At 39.5% G+C, this 21301-nt stretch overlaps 1 protein-coding gene across 16 annotated transcripts in view; it reads left to right on the top strand.

The window, feature by feature from the left end:
- The window catches only part of LOC127970003 (calcium-activated potassium channel subunit alpha-1), a 200111-nt gene that overhangs the window by 139929 nt on the left and 38881 nt on the right, over positions 1–21301 (top strand). For 8 of the 16 annotated variants that reach the window (XM_052572168.1, XM_052572182.1, XM_052572179.1 and 5 more), the window contains exons 13-19: positions 544–613; positions 1375–1530; positions 6914–7023; positions 7280–7348; positions 12428–12439; positions 16346–16432; positions 16539–16615. In XM_052572168.1, coding sequence (XP_052428128.1) covers positions 544–613; positions 1375–1530; positions 6914–7023; positions 7280–7348; positions 12428–12439; positions 16346–16432; positions 16539–16615 — 581 coding nt within the window. Of the gene's footprint in view, positions 1–543; positions 614–1374; positions 1531–6913; positions 7024–7279; positions 7349–12427; positions 12440–16345; positions 16433–16538; positions 16616–20042; positions 20052–21301 lie in introns of all 16 variants that reach the window. The other 8 variants (XM_052572183.1, XM_052572180.1, XM_052572178.1 and 5 more) reach the window with 3 other exon arrangements.

Below are 21301 nucleotides of genomic sequence, written 5' to 3'. Positions count from 1 at the left end.
AGTGCAGTTCATATACTACTGTTTGAAATCATATACTACTGTAAAAAAGAAGTAATAATCTTGTTTAGCAAGGATGCATTAAATTGATTTAAAAATTATCCTTTTAATTGTTTAAAAAAGTATTTCAGACATATTTTATTTGAACTTTGAAATCATCAAAAATCATGAAAAATTGTATCATGGTTTCCAAAATAAAATAAAAAATATAGTGTAACTTAAAATAGAAAACAGTTTATTTCAATTGCAATATTATTTTCACAATATTTCTGGTATTACTAACTTTTCAATCAAATAAATGCAGCCTCTGTGAACATAAGACACTTCTTTTAAAAACATTAAAGAATTTTACCGACCCAAAACTTTTGAAGTGTATCTTTGTTTTAGTTTAGTTTAAGCAATAAATGACTGAATGCACCTTTAATCTAAATGTATACTTCTAAAGAAAATGTAACTATTCTATCTTTTTTCTTTTCCTCGCAAATGCTGCTTTATGATGGCTTTAAATGACCTGTAAATTAATACAACTGCTTCTTCTTTTTACAGAGTAATATCTATCAAGAACTACCATCCAAAGATCAGAATAATCACTCAAATGTTGCAGTACCACAACAAGGTAGGAAGTGAGCTTTTCAGTTGCTATGTCAATTCAAATCAACAATACATTGAACAGAAGGAATACAGATAATATATAAAGAGGCTATAAAATTTATGAAAAAATACAAATTTAAATCTGACGTGGCAGATAAATGTGCAATTTGAGAACAGACCCTCAGATTCAGCTGTCCATGACAACAGGAATTTTATAAGTTCACAGGAATCAACTGCAGTATGTCTACATATTTTTTTCCCTTCAATGTTTATCCCCTATTATAGCAACATGAACGCAGCTTTGTATTCATCAGGGAGTGTAGAAACAGGAGATGAATGTTAATGACTTGATGGATGTTTTTTGTTCATGGGACACTTCACTTGAGAGCAATTGAATGTCATCTGTAGACAACTGTTTTAGAGGACTGTCAGCAAACCCGCAGTGTTAGCAATGAGATATGAAAGAGTGACGTGCTACTGTTATGAGATTTGCGTTATCAGTTTGACAGATTCATGTAATCTAACTAGGCAAAGGAGACTGTGGGCTGTTGTAACATGCTTTGTTTTGACAGTGTTTTCTAATGTACGTCTCAAACCTTAATATAATATATAATAAGTTAATGTTGCAATGTCTGCTACAAATAAGTTTTGATTTTTCATTTCTCCCTAAACTGTAAGAACTATTGATTTTCACTTTTTTGCTGGTGTTTTTCATTACTACACTTGTTAGACTTCTCAGCAGGGGACATTGTTAACTTCCCCTTGTCTCGTCCCGTGTGTCCTCAGGCCCATCTGCTAAACATTCCCAGCTGGAACTGGAAGGAGGGTGATGATGCGATCTGCCTGGCCGAGCTGAAGGCAGGCTTCATAGCCCAGAGCTGCCTGGCACAGGGCCTGTCCACCATGCTCGCCAACCTCTTCTCCATGAGGTCATATATCAAGGTACCGTCAGCCCGTCTTGGGCCTTGATAAAGCCCATAGAGTAGAATCAGCCTCTATCCCCACTTCAGCTCAATCACCAGAGCCATTATGGCATGGAGTAAATCATCTTCTGAGCCTGGCGGTCTCATTTGGGACCTACTCGGGACAGCAACATGACATGCCAGACTACAGCATACAACACAACACACATCTAACCTCTCAGACCAATGTCCATGTTTACAAAAGATACCATGGGAACACCAAAAACACTTTCTATGATTCAGACAGGGCATCTGTTAGGATGAAGAGGATTTATCAGTATTGTTTACAGTAACAGTATAAGTTTATCAGTATTGTTTAAAATGCCAGTAATCTCTTAATGAGTCTGATGGCAACAAACTGTGATACGGAGAAAAATGCTAAAAAATTAAAGGGATAGTTCAACCAACAATTACAATTCTGTCATTATTTACTCGCCCTCATGTTGCGCCATAACCGTGAGACCTTTGTTCATCTTCAGAACACAAATTAATGTATGGTCTGATAAACTAGGTTGAACCACTGATGTCACAGACTATTTTAACTAATGTATGTCCTTACTAGCTTTCTTGGCCTTGAAAGCGGTAGTTTTGTTGCTATCTATGGAGGGTAAGAAAGCTCTCAAATTTCATAAAAAAATCTTTATTAATTAATGACAGTATTTTCATTTAACCCTAAACTAACCCTTTAAGATTATGTCCATTAGCTGTGCAAAAGAAGCGTTATTTTTCTTGTACGTTTTAAGTTCGATGTAAAATAGACTCTGTCCCAATACTACATTAGCTGCCTTACGGCTTCTAAGGATGTAACGTTACACAAATAAATGATGGGTCAGTGTGTACCTTGGTTTTTGAAGTCAGGGTTCAGTATGTTTTCTGTACAGCAGTCTTAAAAATTAAATTGATTAAAATTTTCTTAAGCATTAAAAAAAAACATCTCAGCAAATGTTATAAATAGTGGTCGACTGATATATTGTGGTATATATAAATAGTGGTTGCCAAGACCAATATATCAGCCGGTATGTGGCATCTTTTTTTAGGTTTGCAGTAAATTGCAGCTTTTTTCATATATATATATATATATATGTATATATGTTTATATGTGTGTGCGTGTGCGTGTGTGTGTGTGTGCGTGTGCGTGTGTGTGTGTTATACACAGGCTATCAATTTTTAACTATCATATATACAATACATATAATATATCATATACATACATTTTAATGCATGCATACATATTATTAGCATGTTTAATGTTCAATAATTGTGAGTTTGATCCTTTAATTGGCAACAATAAAGCAACAATAAATTGTCTAAAATAGGCAATATTATGATTAAGGTATTCACATGAGTTGCATTTAGAATATTCACTTCATGTTCCCGTTTAACATGTTGTAGTACATAAATCGATTGATGGCACACGTCATTACTTCACCACACGACATCTTCCGACGTCCAACAAAGAATGTGCTATGCTGCATTTCGATAATGTGACTAAAATAGGAATACTCCACATGTTTTCATTTGTATTGTTTACTTCGAGTATGACTTTAGACAGATTAAGGTAATCAAAAATCTGTTTACATTGTAGATTCTTAATCCAAGTATTGTCTTAATCAAGTTAAAATCAGAATATTGGTGTCCATGTAAGCATGTGTTTATGTGTGTGAGAGTGTAAGGGCAGTCTGTCTGCTGCAGAAGCGGGGTTAGAGAAGGCTGATTTGACTGATTTGAGTGGGCATTCAGGAAGCAGAGCAGAAGGGTGTTACCGAGAGGTGCTAATGAGACCCACACCCCAAGGACACACACATTCACACAGCCACAAACACATTTGCATTGTGTCTGTTGTTCTAACTATAAATCTCTGATGTGATGTGCCGTTCACTACAAATAAAACTGCAAGAATGTTCAGCATGAATCTTTTATCTGGTCTCTTGAGGTTTAACAAAAAAGCAGTAAGCAGGGGGGTTTTGGATCAGGCTCTCTAGAGAGACTGGTGAAAATAATTGTTCAGTGGGTACGAGAGAACACGCCCGTAACACTTACATCAGCTCTGACAGGCAGGGCACAAACGTGCGGGGAAATTTAGGGAGCCTATGGTAAATGGCTGCCATCTCTTTAGGACTAAATGACAAAAGTCGACCCATTAGTGCCGCCCTAAAGGATGCCTGCCCAGAATGCAAGTGCTCTTAGCCTGGCAGTGGGAAAGGGAGTCGGGCCTGGCTTTGAAAGCATCTCTCTTGACTGTCAGTCAGACAGACGTTGGCTGGGCGAGATGGCTGACTAATGGCATGGTGTTTGCCTAATAGCCCCTCTGCTTATCACAGCCCCACCCACTCCACATCCTGAGATGCATGTAATGAGAGGATGATGAAGAGACCAGCTGTGAGCTTTATTCTCCAAGTCTGACCAAGTTTGAAGTGTTACAGGTGTGAAAGAATGATAGAGCAACTTCAAAGTGTAAGGCATGTTTAAACTGTGTTTTTAATGAATGGTACTCATGATATGAGATGCACAATGCATCATTGTAGTTATCTACCTTAGCCAGGGTAGATGCCATACTTAATTTGATGCACATGAAAACAAGCTGTTTTCTACAGATGATTTAAAAAAACATGTTTGTTAAATGATAGTTCACCCAAAATCAGTTGTTAATTATTTACTCTCATGTCATTCCAAACCCATAAGACTTAGATATTTTTTTATGAATAACAAAAGATTTGAATGCCGCCATTGCAAATCCATTACACCAAAACTTGAAAAAGTTCATAAAGGGATTGTAAAATGAATCTAAATGAATTAAGCAATTTAATGAGACCTAATCACTTTATGAAAAACAGATGTATTTAGGCTTTTATTCATATCAACACACAGATAGACTATATCAAATATGGTAAACGAGCCTTTTTGTGTCAAACAAGAATGGTTGACTTTCCAATTACCCTATTTGATGAGCTCTATGTATGAGCTTTTGACCATAGTTTTTATGTGAATAAAAGCCCACATTTAGGGCCCTATCTTGCACCCAGCGCAATTGACTTTGTACACCAACGCATGTGTCATTCCTATTTTGCACCCGCGCAAAGCGCGCTTTTCCCTCCACAGAAGCACGTCGCTAAACTAGTGGATGAACTTGCGCTCCCTGGGCGGTTCAGCGCAAAAAAGGAGGCGTGTTCCGGCGCAAACAATCCCTGGTGCTATTTTGCTGTTCCATTAAACAATTGCGCCACTGACCAGAAAAAACCTAGTCTAAAGTCAGTGGCGCGTTGCGCGTTGTTCATTATGCTATTTTAAGGGCGCATGCTTGACCATAATGTATAGCGTGCACAACACGCATACACTTTGCTCATGTAATCTACACAGGTGCAACAGTTATTTTTGCAAATCATAAACTGTTACACTAAAAAAAAATATTAACACATGAGATGACGGAAATCATTGTGGTGTGCCACGAAGATGTGAAAAAATAGGCATAAATCTAGCTTACAAATTATTCAGGCTAATTGTAGTAATTAAGGATCAGACCTGTTTGCCCAATAGTGGCAAGACATATAGGCTATGTAAGGACATCTGACAAATATGTTTGTCCGTCAAGAACCAGGAAAAAAATCGATGAAACAATTGTGGCTATTTCCTCCCACGCCTGTTTAACCAACGCAATTTTGGGTGGGTTTCTCCCATCCCCATACAACACAACTTCTCTGTCTTTCACTGCTCTTACAAGAACATCAGTCTCCTCGGCTGTGAACCGCTCCTGGCGTGCGCCTGGTAAATACGCCATAATAATAGCAATCCATAATGGAACTTGCGCACCTGCTTTTAAAGGGAATGTTGGATGATGCTCTTATTGGTTTATTTCACGTTACGCCCAAACCACACCTATGAATAATGAAGCTACTTCAGACCAACCCATTTTAGATTTGCGCCGGGCGCAAGAGCCATTTATCCCGCCGGGAAAATAGCAACAGCGCCGAGACCCGCCCACAAAGTTACTTGCGCTTCGCGCTTTGACACTTGCGTTTCAGATCGTTAAAATAGGGCCCTTAATGTTCAATCGCAAAATCGTCAGAATAAACACAATTCTTTAATAATACAAAGCAATTGTGCCTTTTCATAATACTTGGATTTAAAGTGCTTGATTAATATGGATTTCTGTTATGATATATTTAAGGTTTGGTGGAATAGATTTTTAATAGAGGAGCATAAATTGCTCATAGAGGAACATAAATCACTCAGGTTTCATTAAAAAGTTCTCCATTTGTTGATGGGCAAAGATAAGCACAAGTTTTATGGGTTTAGTCATGAAGTTGAGTAAATGAATGAATGAACCTTTATTGCCCCGAGGGGAATTTGTCTTGCACTCAGTGGAGCCACATTGAACATTTAAGCACAAACAACAATAAATAACAATAGATAAATAAAAGAAAAGACACAACAAACATCTAACCACATTGAGGACGTAAAGATTACAGAACATTGACATCAACAACAACAAGATCAACACAGTAATGACAGCGCATCAGTCCAGTAGCTAAAAATGCATACAATTAAGGAAATAATAAAAGGTTAAAAGGTGCACTTTTAAAATATATCTATGTGCCTGAGCTTGATTTGTTGAGTAACTGTATGCTCCTTGGCACAAAAGATAAAATGGCACGTTTAGTTTTAGTCCGGGGCATTCTGAATCTACGTCCAGAGGGCAGGGGGGAAAACTCTGAAAAAAGTGGGTGGGATGGATCATCCAGTATCCTCAGGGCCAGATTGAGGGTATACTGTTCGGTGAGGGTAGTTATGTTTTTTATTTCGGATCCAGTGATTTTCCTGCCCATCTTAGTCACCCTGTCCAGCATGTTTCTGTTTTGGACAGAAAGAGCATCCCCCCAGCACTGGATGGCGAAAGTCACCACACTCTGAATAAAAGTTAAATAAAACAATGTCAGAGTTGTGGTGTCTGCATTAAAACTACGCAATTTCCTTAAAAAATGAAGCCTTTGCTGTGCTTTTGAGTATCGTGCCAATGTGTTAGAAGACCAGGTGAGTTTGTGATCAATAATAGTGCCTAGATACTTATACTCCTCCACTGTCTCAATGACTGTCCCATGAATAGTGATAGGTTGCAATGGAGGGGGCCTTTTCCCCCTCCATTGCATATATATATATATATATATATATATATGTATATATATATATATTTATTTATTTTTTTTTTTATTTTTTTTTGGGTGACCTACTAAGTCATATATAATTTTCATGATGATTTTTGTAAAAATGTTTAGACATGTTCTGATTGCTATCTATCCATTTCCATCCAATTAAATGGTGTTCTCCATGACTGTGTGTATCTGAATCCAACTGTTTTTGCTGTGCAGATTGAGGAGGACACATGGCAGAAGTATTATCTGGAGGGAGTGGCCAATGAAATGTACACTGAGTACCTGTCCAGTGCCTTTGTGGGGCTTTCGTTTCCTACTGTTTGTGAGTAAGTATTCTTCTGCTTTAAAGCATGAGGGCTTTACAGCACGCCGTTACTCTGTATACAAACACACTGTAGTAAGTATCATAAAGGCTCTAATAAATTATTTTTTAATATACTGCCAAATTTACTGCAAACCTAAACTCTTCTGATTGCAGTAGATCAACATTAAATAGTTTTTAAAGTCCAATTCAATTGGTCTCATGAATTTCAGTTGCTGAATGACGACTTCTGGACACTGAATGTCTGTTCTCTGTTTCAGGCTGTGCTATGTGAAGCTCAAGTTGTTGTTGATCGCTGTTGAGTACAAGTCAGAGCAGAGGGAAAGCAGGTTTGTTCCCCTTCGATCTTCAGCTCCACCCTTCACAATACACTGACCAAAGAGGGGCAAAGCAGTTGTGTCCCTCATTGGTCCTACAGTATAGTTATCCTTTTTATACTTACTGGACATTGTTGTAAGAAAAGGCTGACAGGTTTTCATCATTAAATCTCTCTGCAAGTAAGTAACGTTAATCTGGTTTCAAATTGAAATCACTCTCAGTGAGACAGCAGCATGTCACGTTCTGTCACTGGTGGAAGTTTGCCTCAGCTCGATTCTTACAGCATCACAGTTGCGATCACTGTCTGTAAGAGTCACCGTGAAGCCAAAGAGCCATGACATCTGCTCAGACTCACTGTGCTGTATTGATGAGGGTTAACTCTCGTAGTAAAGAGCCTTCTATCAATAGCACTTCTGTGGCATTCTGTTAAGTGACCCATTGGAACTAATAACATACGAATAACATGAAGTACTCTGTCTCAGTAACTCTGACTTTGCCAAATCCCACCACCCCTTCCCACATCCACAACCTGTGTTCCAATATTTCTGTACACTTTAACTCTTACTAATACATTTTTGTATACACAGTGTGTACTAATGTGCGTGGTTAAGAACACATGTTGGCCTGAAAATGCACACATCAAAATATCAGCCAGAAGACCTGGTTATGTTGTTCCCTTTTTTTTTTTTTTTTTTTTTTTTTTTTAATAGGGGTGGGCCGACGTTTTGACAGTATATATAATGGGCCACTAGAAATGTGGGTAAACATTCTGTTAACTTTTTACAGTGAAACTACACTGCCATTGGTTCGTGCAGTGTTATAAGCGGTGCTGCATGAAACTATGGCAGCAAAGCCCGCCAAAATGGGCGGGGGATCTGGCTATATATTGGCCGCTTCGCCACAGGAATTCAGATTTCTTCTCCTTCAGCGACGATGTCACACTGCTTTGCTGATCTCCGCTTTAAAGGGAAGTCATGGCCTAATCGTTAGAGAGTCAGACTTGCAATCAAAAGGTTGTGAGTTCGAGTCTCGGGCCGGCAGGAATTGTAGGTGGGGGGAGTGCATGTACAGTTCTCTCTCCACCTTCAATACTACAACTAAGGTGCCCTTGAGCAAGGTACTGAACCCTCAACTGCTCCCCGGGCGCAGCAGCATAAATGGCTGCCCACTGCTCTGTGTGTGTGTTCACAGTGTGTGTGTGTGTGTGTTCACTGCTCTGTGTGTGTGCACTTTGGATGGGTTAAATGCAGAGCACAAATTCTGAGTATGTCATGTCACTCACTCACTCAACTCCGGTGAACTGCTTGCAGTTGAAACACCTCGCACTGGAATGCGACTGCCGGTCCCCGCTGCAGATACATCACTTCCCTGGAGAGAGAGAATGAAAGAGCAAATTTCTCTAAAAGAGCCTTTTCTACGGTTTTGTTTCAAATGCTGTCTCGTCATTGCAGGTGACGCAGCTCACGAGGGGAAGTCCTGTTCTCATTGTGAGAACATGAATATCACCTCTCTGAACTCGCGAATTCCCGTCACAGGCTGTTCTTGATATTTGCCTTTGAGGGTGTGGCTTACCAATACAAGGTCCTCCCCTTTGGGCTGTCTCTGGCGCATCACACGTTTACAAAGTGCATGGATGCGGCTCTCTCCCCCCTCTCAGGCAGAAGGGAATCCGCATTCTCAATTACCTCGACGACTGGCTAGTTCTAGCTCAGTCAGAGGGGGAGGCATCGAGTTACAGAACATTGTTTGTCAGCCATCTGGAATGCTTGGGGCTCAGGGTGAATTTTGTCAAGAGTTCAATGTCCCCCAGCCAACGGATATCGTTTCTGGGAACAGAGTTAGACTCAGTTACGATGAAGGCAACAATGGTGAAGGAGCGTGCCGCGGCTTTACAGCGACTCGCGGCCTCTTTCAAAATAGGTGCTTCTCGGCCCCTAAAAACATTCCAGAAGTTGCTGGGTCTTATGGCAGCAGCATCGCCGGTGCTGGAGCTCGGGCTGCTACGTATGCAACCCCTCCAATATTGGCTGAAACCACGTGTTCCACCTCATGCGTGGTGTCACGGACGCCTGAATATCAAGGTGAGTCAGGACTGCATTTCAGCCCTGACCCCTTGGAGGAACATGCAATGGATGGAACAGGGTGCCTCACTTGGTATGGTTTGCAGAAGGAAAGTGATCTCCACAGAGGCATCCAACAAGGTTGGGGTGCGCTGTGCGAAGAGACACCCGCTTTCGGCTGATGGTCGAAAGAGGAGAGCAGGCTTCACATTAACTGCCTTGAGATGATTGCAGTTCAACGAGCCTGCCAGAGCTTCCTGTCAGACCTAAAGAGCCACCACGTGCTGGTCAGATCAGACAGCATGACAGTGGTCTCTTACATAAATCACCAAGGTGGGCTGTCATCGACGCGTCTCTTCAGACTAACGTCACGACTGCTGGAATGGACCCAGAGCAACTTGAGGTCCCTGAGAGCATATGCTGTCAAGAAGCGGAGTCTCCTCAGAAGAGTGGAGGCTCCACACGCAGACAGTTCAGAAGAAATGTGATGTCTTTGGCAAAGCGGAAATAAGACCTCTTTGCCTCAAAAGACAACTCTCATTGCCCAACGTATTTTTCCAAGATCGAGGACGCATTGTCCCAGGACTGGCCCAACCGTTTTTACACTTTTCCTCCGGAGCCTCTGATTCCCAAGTAATTAGGCGGGTCAGGGACCAGAGATGCAGGGATCTCTCCACATTCAAGGTCTACGTAGTGACTATAGCTGAACCGATTAGTCGTCCTATTTATGAGAGGTGCCAGAAGGCTACATCCGCCTTGCCCTCCCACTGTCCCTTCATGGGACCTGCCCACGGTACTTAGAGCCCTAAAGAGGGCCCCCTTTGAACCGCTACATTCCTAAAGACTGCACTGCTGTTGGCACTAGCGTCTGTTAAGCGTGTGGGCGATTTGCCAGCACTCTCGATAAGCCCTAATTGCCTAGAATTTGGGCCTTAAGACTTGAAGGTCGTCCTAAAACCAAGACATGGCTATGTACCAAAGGTGCTCTCCACACCTTTCAGAGCACAAGTTGTCACTCTCTCTGCATTACAAAACACAGAGGACGATCGAGAGCTGAATCTGCTTTGCCCAGTGAGGGCTTCAAAAGTCTACATAGAGCGTTCTGTGTCCATAAGGCGATCAGAGCAGCTCTTCATATGCTTTGGAAACCGTGCCAGAGGGTTACCGGTCTCAAAGCAAATGCTTTCAAAGTGGATTGTGGATGCAGTCCAGCTAGCCTACTCTTCTTTGGGCCTGCAAAGCCCAATTGGAGTAAGAGCCCATTCGACGAGAGCTGTGTCTTCGTCCTGGGCATGGTCTAGTGGTGTGACTATCACAGAAATATGTGCCGCGGCAGGTTGGAACTCACCGTCCACATTTGCTAGATTTTATAATCTAGACGTCCTGGCACTTCATGCTAGGGTACTTTCTGTGTAAAGTCACCTTTTTGTTCCTCATTTGCATGCTTTTGGCCATTCTTTGCCCGAGATTCAAACTCTACTCGTATGTACTCGGTCCCTTTGGTTCTGAGGATATACGAACACAGGATGATCAGGCTAGGCCAAACGTAACCTCATTGAGCTTATTCTGCTCCTAGTTGCTATTGTCATATCTTGGTTTCACAGATCAAGTATGATTGCGTTGGTCGTCCCCGCTTCTTAGCATGGCGTGATTGAACTTGGTTCCCATAAGCGTCTTCGACACAGTACGAGTGAAGTATTGAAAGGGAACGTACTCTGTTACTAACCTAACCTCGGTTCCCTGAAATACGGGAACGAGTACTGCATTCCTTGCCATGCTAAAAGGCTGCACAACTCAGTCGTCGCTTCAGATGAAGTTACTTGAATTCCTTTGGCGAAGTGGGCAATATATGGCCAGATCCCCCACCCATTTTGGCGGGCTTTGGTGGGCTTCGCTGCCATAGGTTCGTGCAGCACCGCTGCCGAGCCATTAGTTTGTTTTAATAATACTGCACGAACCAATGGCCTTGCAGTTTCACTGCGTGATTGAATAAGAGATTGAAAAAAGGAGTTTTTTCCCATAAGCGTCTTTGACGCGGTACTCGTTCCTGTATTTCAGGGAACTGAGGTTACGTTAGTAACTGAGTACGTTTTAGAGTTTTGATACATTTTTTTTTAACTCAGGTGGCATAACTCACACTGTTTTTTTTTTCACTCAGTTACATTAACTAAGCATGAATAATATGATATTTTAGATTTTTCCAGTAAATTTAAGGTAAAAAAAAAAAAAAACAATTATCAAATGAGATGAATAGTATATTTTTTGTGTGTGAACTATTTAATTCTTTGAAAGATCCCAAAATAGCATGTAATATATGGTTATTTTAAATATAAACAGCTTTCTAGTTTATGATACATACCATTACCATGTTAAAAATTAGTAATTAAGTAATTAGTAATTAATGCTATTATCAGATTTTGCCCATACTGCCCACCACTACCAGGTTTTGCCGTATTGTGTCTCAGAGAGATGTATATTCAGAACAGTTATGAAGTTGTTTTCTCCTTTTTTCACTCTTTTTGAAACGGCTGCTAAAAATGTAACACAGAACCTTGTTTTTCCCCAATATCACATAAAAGTGCTGCTAGTGTCCAGTATTCTCCGTGCCAACCAACGCAACGACTGTAAAACAAAAGTTATTTTTTAATCTCACTCGGTGTGATACAGTTCATATAATTTGATTACTTTATAATGGATGGCTGTTAAACTTTGGTTTATAACTTTGCCATACCCCACATAATGGCAAAACGTTTAGAGGACACAACATTATCCTTTAGTGTAACTCTTAATTTGGTGTCCTGGGCTGGTCTAAACTTGGAAACGCACTTTGGGATTTAGACCATAAGTTTTCCTTTGTAGAACAGATGAGTTAACTAATACGAAGTGTATTTTTTCATGGTGAAAGTGACTGTTTTGCCCTCTACTTTTTTTTTTTTTTTTGATCTTACTGTGCAGATACAGATGACTGACACCTCGCCTCCTTTTTTCCCAGTCTATGTTTGATTTATAATGTTTTCTTGTTGTTTGCAGAAGCAGAAAGCGGTATGCCCTCTTCATTATCTCACCCCTCTACACTTTAGATCAACTGTGGGAGAAAAGCTTAAGGATATTGTGCCACCTCCCTCTCAAAAATGGCCAAAATCTCTCGCTATGTCTTATTGTGATTCTCTTTGTGCTTAATGCACTAACTTCTTTGCAGGCAGAGAGAGTAGTTGCTATTGTTCGATTCGCTCATTTCTGCGTCTGTGCTGTTGGCATATCAAAACAGCGTTTATCCACTCCATGTTCGTTCATCGCTGGTTTTTGTTCTTCGTCTCCTTTCCTTTTTTCCCCTGTTTGATTATTTTTCAGTGTTCATCAGCTGCAAATCATTTCTGCCCATATCTTTTCAGCATTGTGCTCTCCATGCGAACAGTACTTCATGTTTTTTTCACTTATTTTGTAATGCACCTAAAAGGAAGCTGTACTGGAAATACTAGTGTTTGTCCATTAAGAACTGATCTGTCTCAATATGGCAAGATTTACTTCACACATTGTTAAACACTAAACACTTCTTGCTTAGTAAAGGCCACAATATTCATGGCGACCATCTTTGCCTTTTCTGTCATTACCACTCTAACACTGTATTGCGTTTGTGTGTCTTTGTGTGTGTCAGAAAGTGTGTGGTTTGTGTGTGTGTGATGTTGATTCTGTCGAGTGCGTGTGTGTGAGACTGAATGGTCAATCTGTTTGTCATTGTTTGTCTGGAACAGACGTTCATCATTTCCCTAAATGCCTGTGCGTCTCTGAGTAGATGTTTATGAAGTGAGGTCACTTCCTGTCAGTTTGGTGTTCTATACAACAATCCAACTGCACAGAAGTTACTGCAACAGTTTGCATCTACGTGCCGCTGTGCGGTGGCTGCGCCTGCTCTCTTTTAGATGTGCCCTTGGTTGTGATGCTTTTGGTAACTGCATGCCCGTATGCTCTGTCACGTGATGTGATGCTTGCTTTGTTTCCCATAAAATGAGATTTGGTCTGAACGGAAGCCTATGTTTCCATGCAATCGGTCTGTGATCGGCCTATTGCATTAGGCTTCTGTATGGTTTCGTGTCAAACGGTGTGAAAATCTCAAATTTGGGGAGCAATGTGTGTGAATATGTCAGTGAATGAGACTGTATTCATCTTCTGAACAGCATGTCAAATGTTCTGCTTCTAGCTAAGGGGGCTATTTAATCATGTAAAGCTCAGTGATAAATAACACAGCACAATGATTTAAAGCAAGACAGAGCACTTTTGACCTTTTCATTGACTGACAAGCCAACTTCCGCTTTATGATGGATTAAATCCCCCTCTTTTGGCCTTCATTTCTGATGAAGTAGTTATTTGATGAGCCCAGAGGAAAATATTTTGATAGAATGCATGTATCAAATGGTATTTACTTTAGGTATATGGATTTTGGTCTGTGGAATAATAGCATATTTTTCATGTACCTTTCTCTTTTCGTCTGGGCTCTCTGGCTTTGATGCTTTAGTCAGGCTGGGCGTTTGCCAAGTGTTGCAGCCACCACTCAATTCATTGATGATTCCTAACAACTGGCAACCATTGATGGCTGTGTTGTGTCGTCTTGTCTCTGTCTAATTAATGGGGAATGATACAGTGGTTCAGTAGTGGCTCTTTCTACACTGCTGAACCTCTACAGTTGCAAAGCCTCCTAGCCAAACCTCCAGGCCTTGACTCTCTCAAATATTTGGCAGAAGCTGACATTGAATTCATAAACATCAAAACTTTGGTGCCCACCAAGGGAAGTCACAAAGTGACAATGACAGGGCTAGCTTAGGTTTGACAGTGACTGTAATTTGTTCACAATAGCCTGGGATTGAGCAATAGCTGGGAGCCAAAACTCAGAGCAAAGGTTGCATAAACTAATGTGCGGAGTATGATTCAGAATGCTTTGTCATTTTGACATTAAAAATAAACAGTAAAGACTTTTAATTTAACTAAATTTCATAAAAAATAAAAATCACAATTATCCACAATAATATTATGCAGCAAAAGGTACTCCCAGATAAAACAAATTGTAATTTAAATAATAATGTCGCATTTCCACCGAAATTACCCGGAACATTTGTACCAGGAACTTTTTTTCTCAGGAACTTTTTTCCCCCCAGACCTGTTGATTTCTGCATTTCCACCGCGGTGTAAAGTACCGGGAAGATTAGGCAAATAGTCTGGTGATGTAGGTTTGTGCGCGTTTTTGTTGGACGTGCATCCTCGGTAGTTCAGAATTTGCGCATTCGACTCGGGAGTGTGATGTCCGCGACGACGCAAGTCCGGTAAATCTATAAACAGCAGCGTACTTGATAACTTCAGTCAGCTCGTCTTGGCTACTGCAATTTTTCTCTCTGTATATTTACTATTTAAACAAAATAGGATATCAAATACCACTGCCTCCTTTCGTTTTCATTTAAACATAATAACAGCTGCAGAAATGTACTTAGTTCAGGGATATGTTTATATATACAGCCATTACAATGAAACAAAATATTATATAAATTTGCCTTTTTTATTTTCATTTTAACATAGATAAATTGAATACCGACCAAAGATAACCTGTTAGATTTACCCAAAACGAATTATATGTTATGTTTAACCACTAAAGAGACACCATAGCCAGCGGCACACATCAGAAGGTCTAGACGAAGTGGATAAGTGAGGACTGAGCTCCCGCTGATCGCATGGAGCTCATGTCTCCGAGATCGGCGTAACACATTTTTAAATAGGCACTGTCTTTATAAATAAACCACAGATTTGAGTTTTAAACAACTACATTCTCGCTTGAAATACTTTTAAAATTACATTTCATGACACAATAACAGTAATATTTTGAAAATGATCCAAATAAATGGTGGTTGAACCCACCAATACTGCGTGAACTCAACCAATCAGCATGTTTAGCGCTAAAGTCCCGCCCCTGAAAGTCCTGGAACTTTAAAAAAGTACCACCTCGCCAGCAAGGACTTTCTGGGGCGCATTTTTTTACCCGGAACTTTATTTAGTTCCTGGTTCCTGCGGTGGAAACACACCGAGTACCAGGCCAAAGTCCCTAGTTCCTGGGTAAAGTTCCTGTGGTGGAAACGCGGCATTAGAAAAAAAAAAATTCAGTATGTCATATCTGTATATAAAAGCCAGTAAAGTTAAACATGATGAATAAAAATATAAAATAACAAAACTTACAAATCAGTGACATATACTGGTTTTGGTGGCACAACCTCTGCCTCGGTGCTTATTTTTAATTAGGTTACGCAACAACAATAATAAGCTGATGAAACTGATGATTCAAATGTAATGGTAACAATATTTATGAAAAGATTTCTGCAATTCTACTTTCTTGTTTGCACAGTAGCAACTTCAAGAAAAACTGCATGGCTTGTGTTGGCTTAGTTATGCTGTTGCTGCAGATTCAGAGATCCCAGATGCACACTGAACTCTTGGTGGGCTGGTCATTCCCTTGCTTTCCACCGCACTAAGGAAGAAATTCAATTGCGCTTCTGTGTGGCAATAGACCTCACACCATGAGTTTCTGAAGCCCTGTCGACCAGAACGCCTAGACTGTTTCTGCCTCAATTTTAATTCTTTGTTTTATCTCACCTAGACAATTCAATCTAAGACCATCGTAACAAATAAAAAAAGAATTAAAATGGGCAGGTCATTCTGTGTACTGTATTGTATTTGTGTGAAACCAAGTGGCCTAAGCAGTATTTTTTAATAGGTCTTTTTCCCTGCAGTATTTTGAGAGTACAAAAGTTCAATTTCAGTATCAAAATTTGATGCAGTAAATGGATGTTTTCACGTCAGTCTTCTTAACAAGGTCCAAAACCACGTGTACCATTCCTCTTGATTAGAGTGTTTGAATGTGGATGATTGATTTTCATGTTAATGACAATGACTCTTTTTCTGACTGAACAGTATTCTGATCAACCCGGGAAATCATGTTAAGATGCAGGAGGGGACACTGGGATTCTTTATCGCCAGTGATGCCAAAGAGGTGAAAAGGTAATCCTCTCCTAAATCCATCAAAATTACTTGTATTCCATTCTTCATTCGGAAATGTGTAGGACATGAATAAAAGAATGTTAAATTCTTTACCGTCTTCCATCAGAGCATTTTTCTACTGCAAAGCATGTCATGATGACATCACAGATCCCAAAAGGATTAAAAAGTGTGGCTGCAAGAGAAGTAAGTAAACCCGACCATCCCTCATGTCTGAACGGAAAGTGTTCGCCAACTCTTTTTCACATTGTAGGGCACCGCTACGTTGTGTAATGTCAGATATCGTTGTTTCTCTTGCGATGTTGCTTTTATTTCTTTATTTATTTTAAGTTACACGTTGTAAGTAAAATAATAGGCTTGAAAGAAAAAAGGAAACACTTGCAAGGCAGCAAACAAGTAATGTTCAAAGTTCAGATTTTTAAGTTCACAATTTTGCTTTTCTATTCACAAGCTATTTGCAAAAATCAATTCACGTCACATTAAAATTAAGTTGTTAGCAACAACAGTAGTGCTTACACTTCAAAAGAGCCAATCATCTTACAATTTCACCCCGCCCCCTTTTTTTTTCAACTTCTTGAATTTGATGGATCCCATGGTCTTATAGGATAGTACTAGAAATGTTAGGTCAACTTACTTTTCACATACTTTTTGATGAATACTGCGACACTACTCATTTGATGATAACCGATTAAAAACACTACCATTCAAAAAGAGTATGATTTTTTAAAGCAATTAATGCTTTTATTCAGAAAATTCCCATTCATCTATAGTTTACTGTCATCAAAAGTGATTTACATGGGTGGGGGGGGGGCTTTCTATTCATTACATAAGCTTTGAAAAACACGTTTCTAGAAAGAAATGTTTGTTGTTCAATGAATCAGCATATTAGAATGATTAGAATGATGACGATAAAGACTGGAGTAATTGCTGCAAAAAAATTTGCCACCACAGTAACAAATTACATTTTAAAATATATTGAAATATATTAAAACAGATGTTTTAAATTGTACTTGTACTTCACAATGTTATTGTTGTAACTTTATTTTTAATCAAATAAATGTTGCCTCATTGAGCATAAGTGACTACTTTCAAATTAAAAAAATCCCACCGACTCCAAACTTTTGGACGGAAGTGTAAAAAAGATGAGACCAATTGCAATTCAGTATGAACATGGGTGTAATGGAGGTAACTGATTGCAATTCATGAATATACAATGATGTAATATCATAGCTGTTGACATTTTGAATGATGGAATGTTCAGCTGTCAGTGGAAGATTTTCACACTTAAATTTCTTAAAGGGATAGTTCAACCAAAAATGAAAGTTCTGCCATTAATTACTGTCCCTCAAGTCATTCCAAACCTGTAAGACCTTCGTTCATCTTCAGAAGACAAATGAAGATATTTTTTTATGAAATCTGAAAGCTTTTTGACTCCGCAAAGGCAGTAATGCAACTCCCAACACGCATGTGTTGTTCACGCACAGAGGTACTCTCGATAAATGACGGAGGATGTGAGGAGGAGAATGACTAAATCGTTATTTTTGTTTTCTTTACGCACAAAAAGTGTTCTCGTAGCTTCGTAAAATTACAGTTGAACCACTGATGTCACATGGACTGTTTTACTACATGGATGTTCCTACCACCTTTCTGGGTCTGGGAAATTTGAGATTCTTTGTTCTCTATGCAGGATCAGTAAGCTCTCGTATTTCATTAAAAATATCTTAATTTGTGCCCTGAAAATGAATGATGGTCATTTAAAATGACATGAGGGTAAGTAATTAATGACAAAATGTTCATTTTTGGATGAACTAACCCTTAAAGTGTGAAACCAATCTGTCATGGCTAAGACCATAATTATCTACAAAACGCATTGCTGCCTTGCAATCACAATAAAAAGACAACTATAGCAGAGCCCCTAGGGTGTTCTTTTTCACTTTGAGAACAGCCATATGAAAGAATAATCAGAAAAAAATGAACTGTAGAAACTAGACTTTATCTAAAACAGACTAGCTTCAAAACCAGAGCCCTAGAAATGGAGCGAGATAGATGACAAGGTGAAAGAATGAGACTCTTGAGGAAAGCCAGTCATCAGCATGCTAATGGTGTAGAGCGATACAGTTGTAGGGAGGGAATGACGTGATTAGCAGGGCTGAAGAGAGAGGCTGTCAGCTCATGGTGGTGTCAGTAGGAGAGAGGAGGAGGTAATGACACTAGACAGGTGGAAAAACAAAAGGCAAGAGCAGCTTGGCCCATCCTCGCCAGACACACTGAAAACACACTCCTGGCTCAAGATCATTTTACCAATCATATCCACCCATTTCCAGTTTACCCAGAACGCCCAGCGCAAGTGCCGTTTGGACGCGCCTCTGTCATGTCCTACTGTGTCAGCCCAGTTAAAACATTTTCTGACAGGAAGTCACTGAAGTAGAAGAGAGATTAATAGCTTTGAATGTATTCCACTCCTGCAGACATTTATATCATTTGATAGAAATGTATTTCCTTAAACACCCTCTTAATTACATATAGATGCGGCAACACCTAAATGTTTGTTTTCATTTGCTAATCTTGGCTTGGTGGAATGAAGCAATATTTATGTTAAATAGAGCGTACATTAACATTAATGTTGGAATGATGCATTGTTGTTACATGACCTATATAAGCATTTGTCCAAACCAGTTAGCCACAAGATGAATAATTCAGTTTCATTCCCAGTGACCTTTCACTGTGCACACTTAAACAGTTGCCTTTAACTGCAAAGCCTTCCTTATTCATTTTTGTTTCAATTAATTTAAAATGATATATGATGTATCAGATTATGCAAGGTATGTTTGGTAACCAAGGCTGCATTAGTTTGTTACAGTAAAAAAAAAAAAAAAAAAAGGTAATATTGTGAAATTGTATTATGGTTTAAAATAGTTGTTTGAATATGTTTTAAATGTATTTATTCCTATGATGGCACAGCTAAAATTTCAGCCTCATTAATTCAGTCTTAAGTGTCACATGGTCCTTCAGAAATAATTCTGATTTACTGCTCAAAAAAAAAAAATTCAAATCATTGTTAAACATTTATTCTGCTTAATATTTTTTATGGAAACTGTGATTCTTTTTTTCTAAGAATTTTTCAGGATTCTTAGAAAGCAGTGTTTGTTTGAAGATGTATAATGATTAGAATAATAATAATTTTTTATGATTATTATCATAATTTATTTATTATAAATTTTTTTTTTTTTACAATTTAACAATCTTTTCTGCAATTTAATCAATTTAAATGTAATGCTTTTCTTGCTGAATAAAAGGATTAATTTCTCTAAACCCCCCCACCCCCAACACACACAAACTAAAACTTTTACACAGTGGATAAACTTTTTAAAATGTTGCTTTATTGTTTTCACCCCAATCAAATGTTTTTGATTATATTCACCCTTCCAAAACTGAATGTCACCCGAGAAGAGGCCAGTAGCCTTACAGTAAAGAAGATGAGATTTCCATTGCTTTAATCGAAGTTTGTGTTCTTTTATTTCACCCTCTTTTTGATCATTGACATACTTCTTGATGTATTTCCTTCCTTGCTGCCTTGGAATACCGCCTCTTTATTTAAACCTCTCACTGGTAGTGACATATTGTGAGTAAAAACAGGTTTCCTGTGGACAGAGTACAGTCTGACTGTCTCACTCTGATAATAGTTATATATATATCTATATATATGTTGCATGTATCAGTCTAGCTGCTGCATCCCTCCTACACCTCATCTCTCCACTGTCCTCAGCCCAAAACAATACAGCAGAATTTACTGGCCTGAAAATGACCCGGACTGACCCCTATAAACCCGTCTTTAACTGGAGAGAACAATAAGGCCATGACCAATAATGCAATTCCTCCCAAAAAATGTACTAACATCATGATTCTGAAATCAGAGATTTGTATCAAAGGTTGTTTGACCCTCCGGAAAGTCAACGAAAGCCGAAATAAATGTCACGATAATCTAAGAAGTCAAACAAGCTGATTGATTTTGCTACTATTAGTCATGGACTTCACGAGTGCCAAGGGGGGGGGGGGGGAGGTTAAGTCCACTTGAATCCATCCCTCGCTGTCAGAGGCAATTTCACATGCTGCTGTATTTTCAGAGAGCGGAAAGAGTTCTGTGGGAAGTTCTTCAAATTCCTAGGCTTAACGAGCATCGTCTCCAAAACACAATCAAAACAATCTGGTCTCCCTCTTGCCTACAGCCTCTCCTTTGTCTTCACCGCCCGGCCCCTGCCCAGGCTCTCTACATGACACAACAACCTTCGGCAGAATTGAAATGTTCTGCATTTCAATTCCTTTCAGTAGTTGCGCCCTTTTTTTAACTCCCTGCCCTCACTGATAGGTGCATCTCTCAGCGTTAGGCTCACCGTGGTTGTTGACCTTTGCTGTACACAACGTTGGCCACCAGATGCCACTGTAGTTCTACAAATGAGATCGGAACAGAATGGGAACACTGAGGTCCTCGTAAACCTATTTAGCAAGATTGCAATCAGCCAATGTGCAATTTAGGGTCTTCTCTCTTGTCACCTAGGTTTCTTTATGTAGGTCTCCCGAAGGATCCAGGGTGCTGTTCACTTTATATTGGTTTAGAGATGGGGGTGTGTTTGTTTTAATTATTTTAAGAATGCAAGGCTACACTGTATCTAATATTAACCCTTAATGTAAGTCTAAGCTCAAAGTAGGCTGTAATGTGCATAAGTAAAGCTTGCAGATATGTTCCTGTCCATTAGCACTTTAACATACAATGCAGCCTGCTTTTAATTCTGGGAAGTTGTAGGGTAAGGACAGATGTTAGGGGTGTTGAGAGCATTCTTGCTAAATTTGGTTGACCTGTTAAAGAGGCTTCAG

The sequence above is a fragment of the Carassius gibelio genome, chromosome B13 (genome assembly GCF_023724105.1).
Source record: "Carassius gibelio isolate Cgi1373 ecotype wild population from Czech Republic chromosome B13, carGib1.2-hapl.c, whole genome shotgun sequence".
In the NCBI taxonomy this organism is placed as follows: domain Eukaryota; kingdom Metazoa; phylum Chordata; class Actinopteri; order Cypriniformes; family Cyprinidae; genus Carassius; species Carassius gibelio.
The sequence above is the reverse complement of the archived record's forward strand: the minus strand, read 5'-3'. Positions and strand labels throughout refer to the sequence as shown.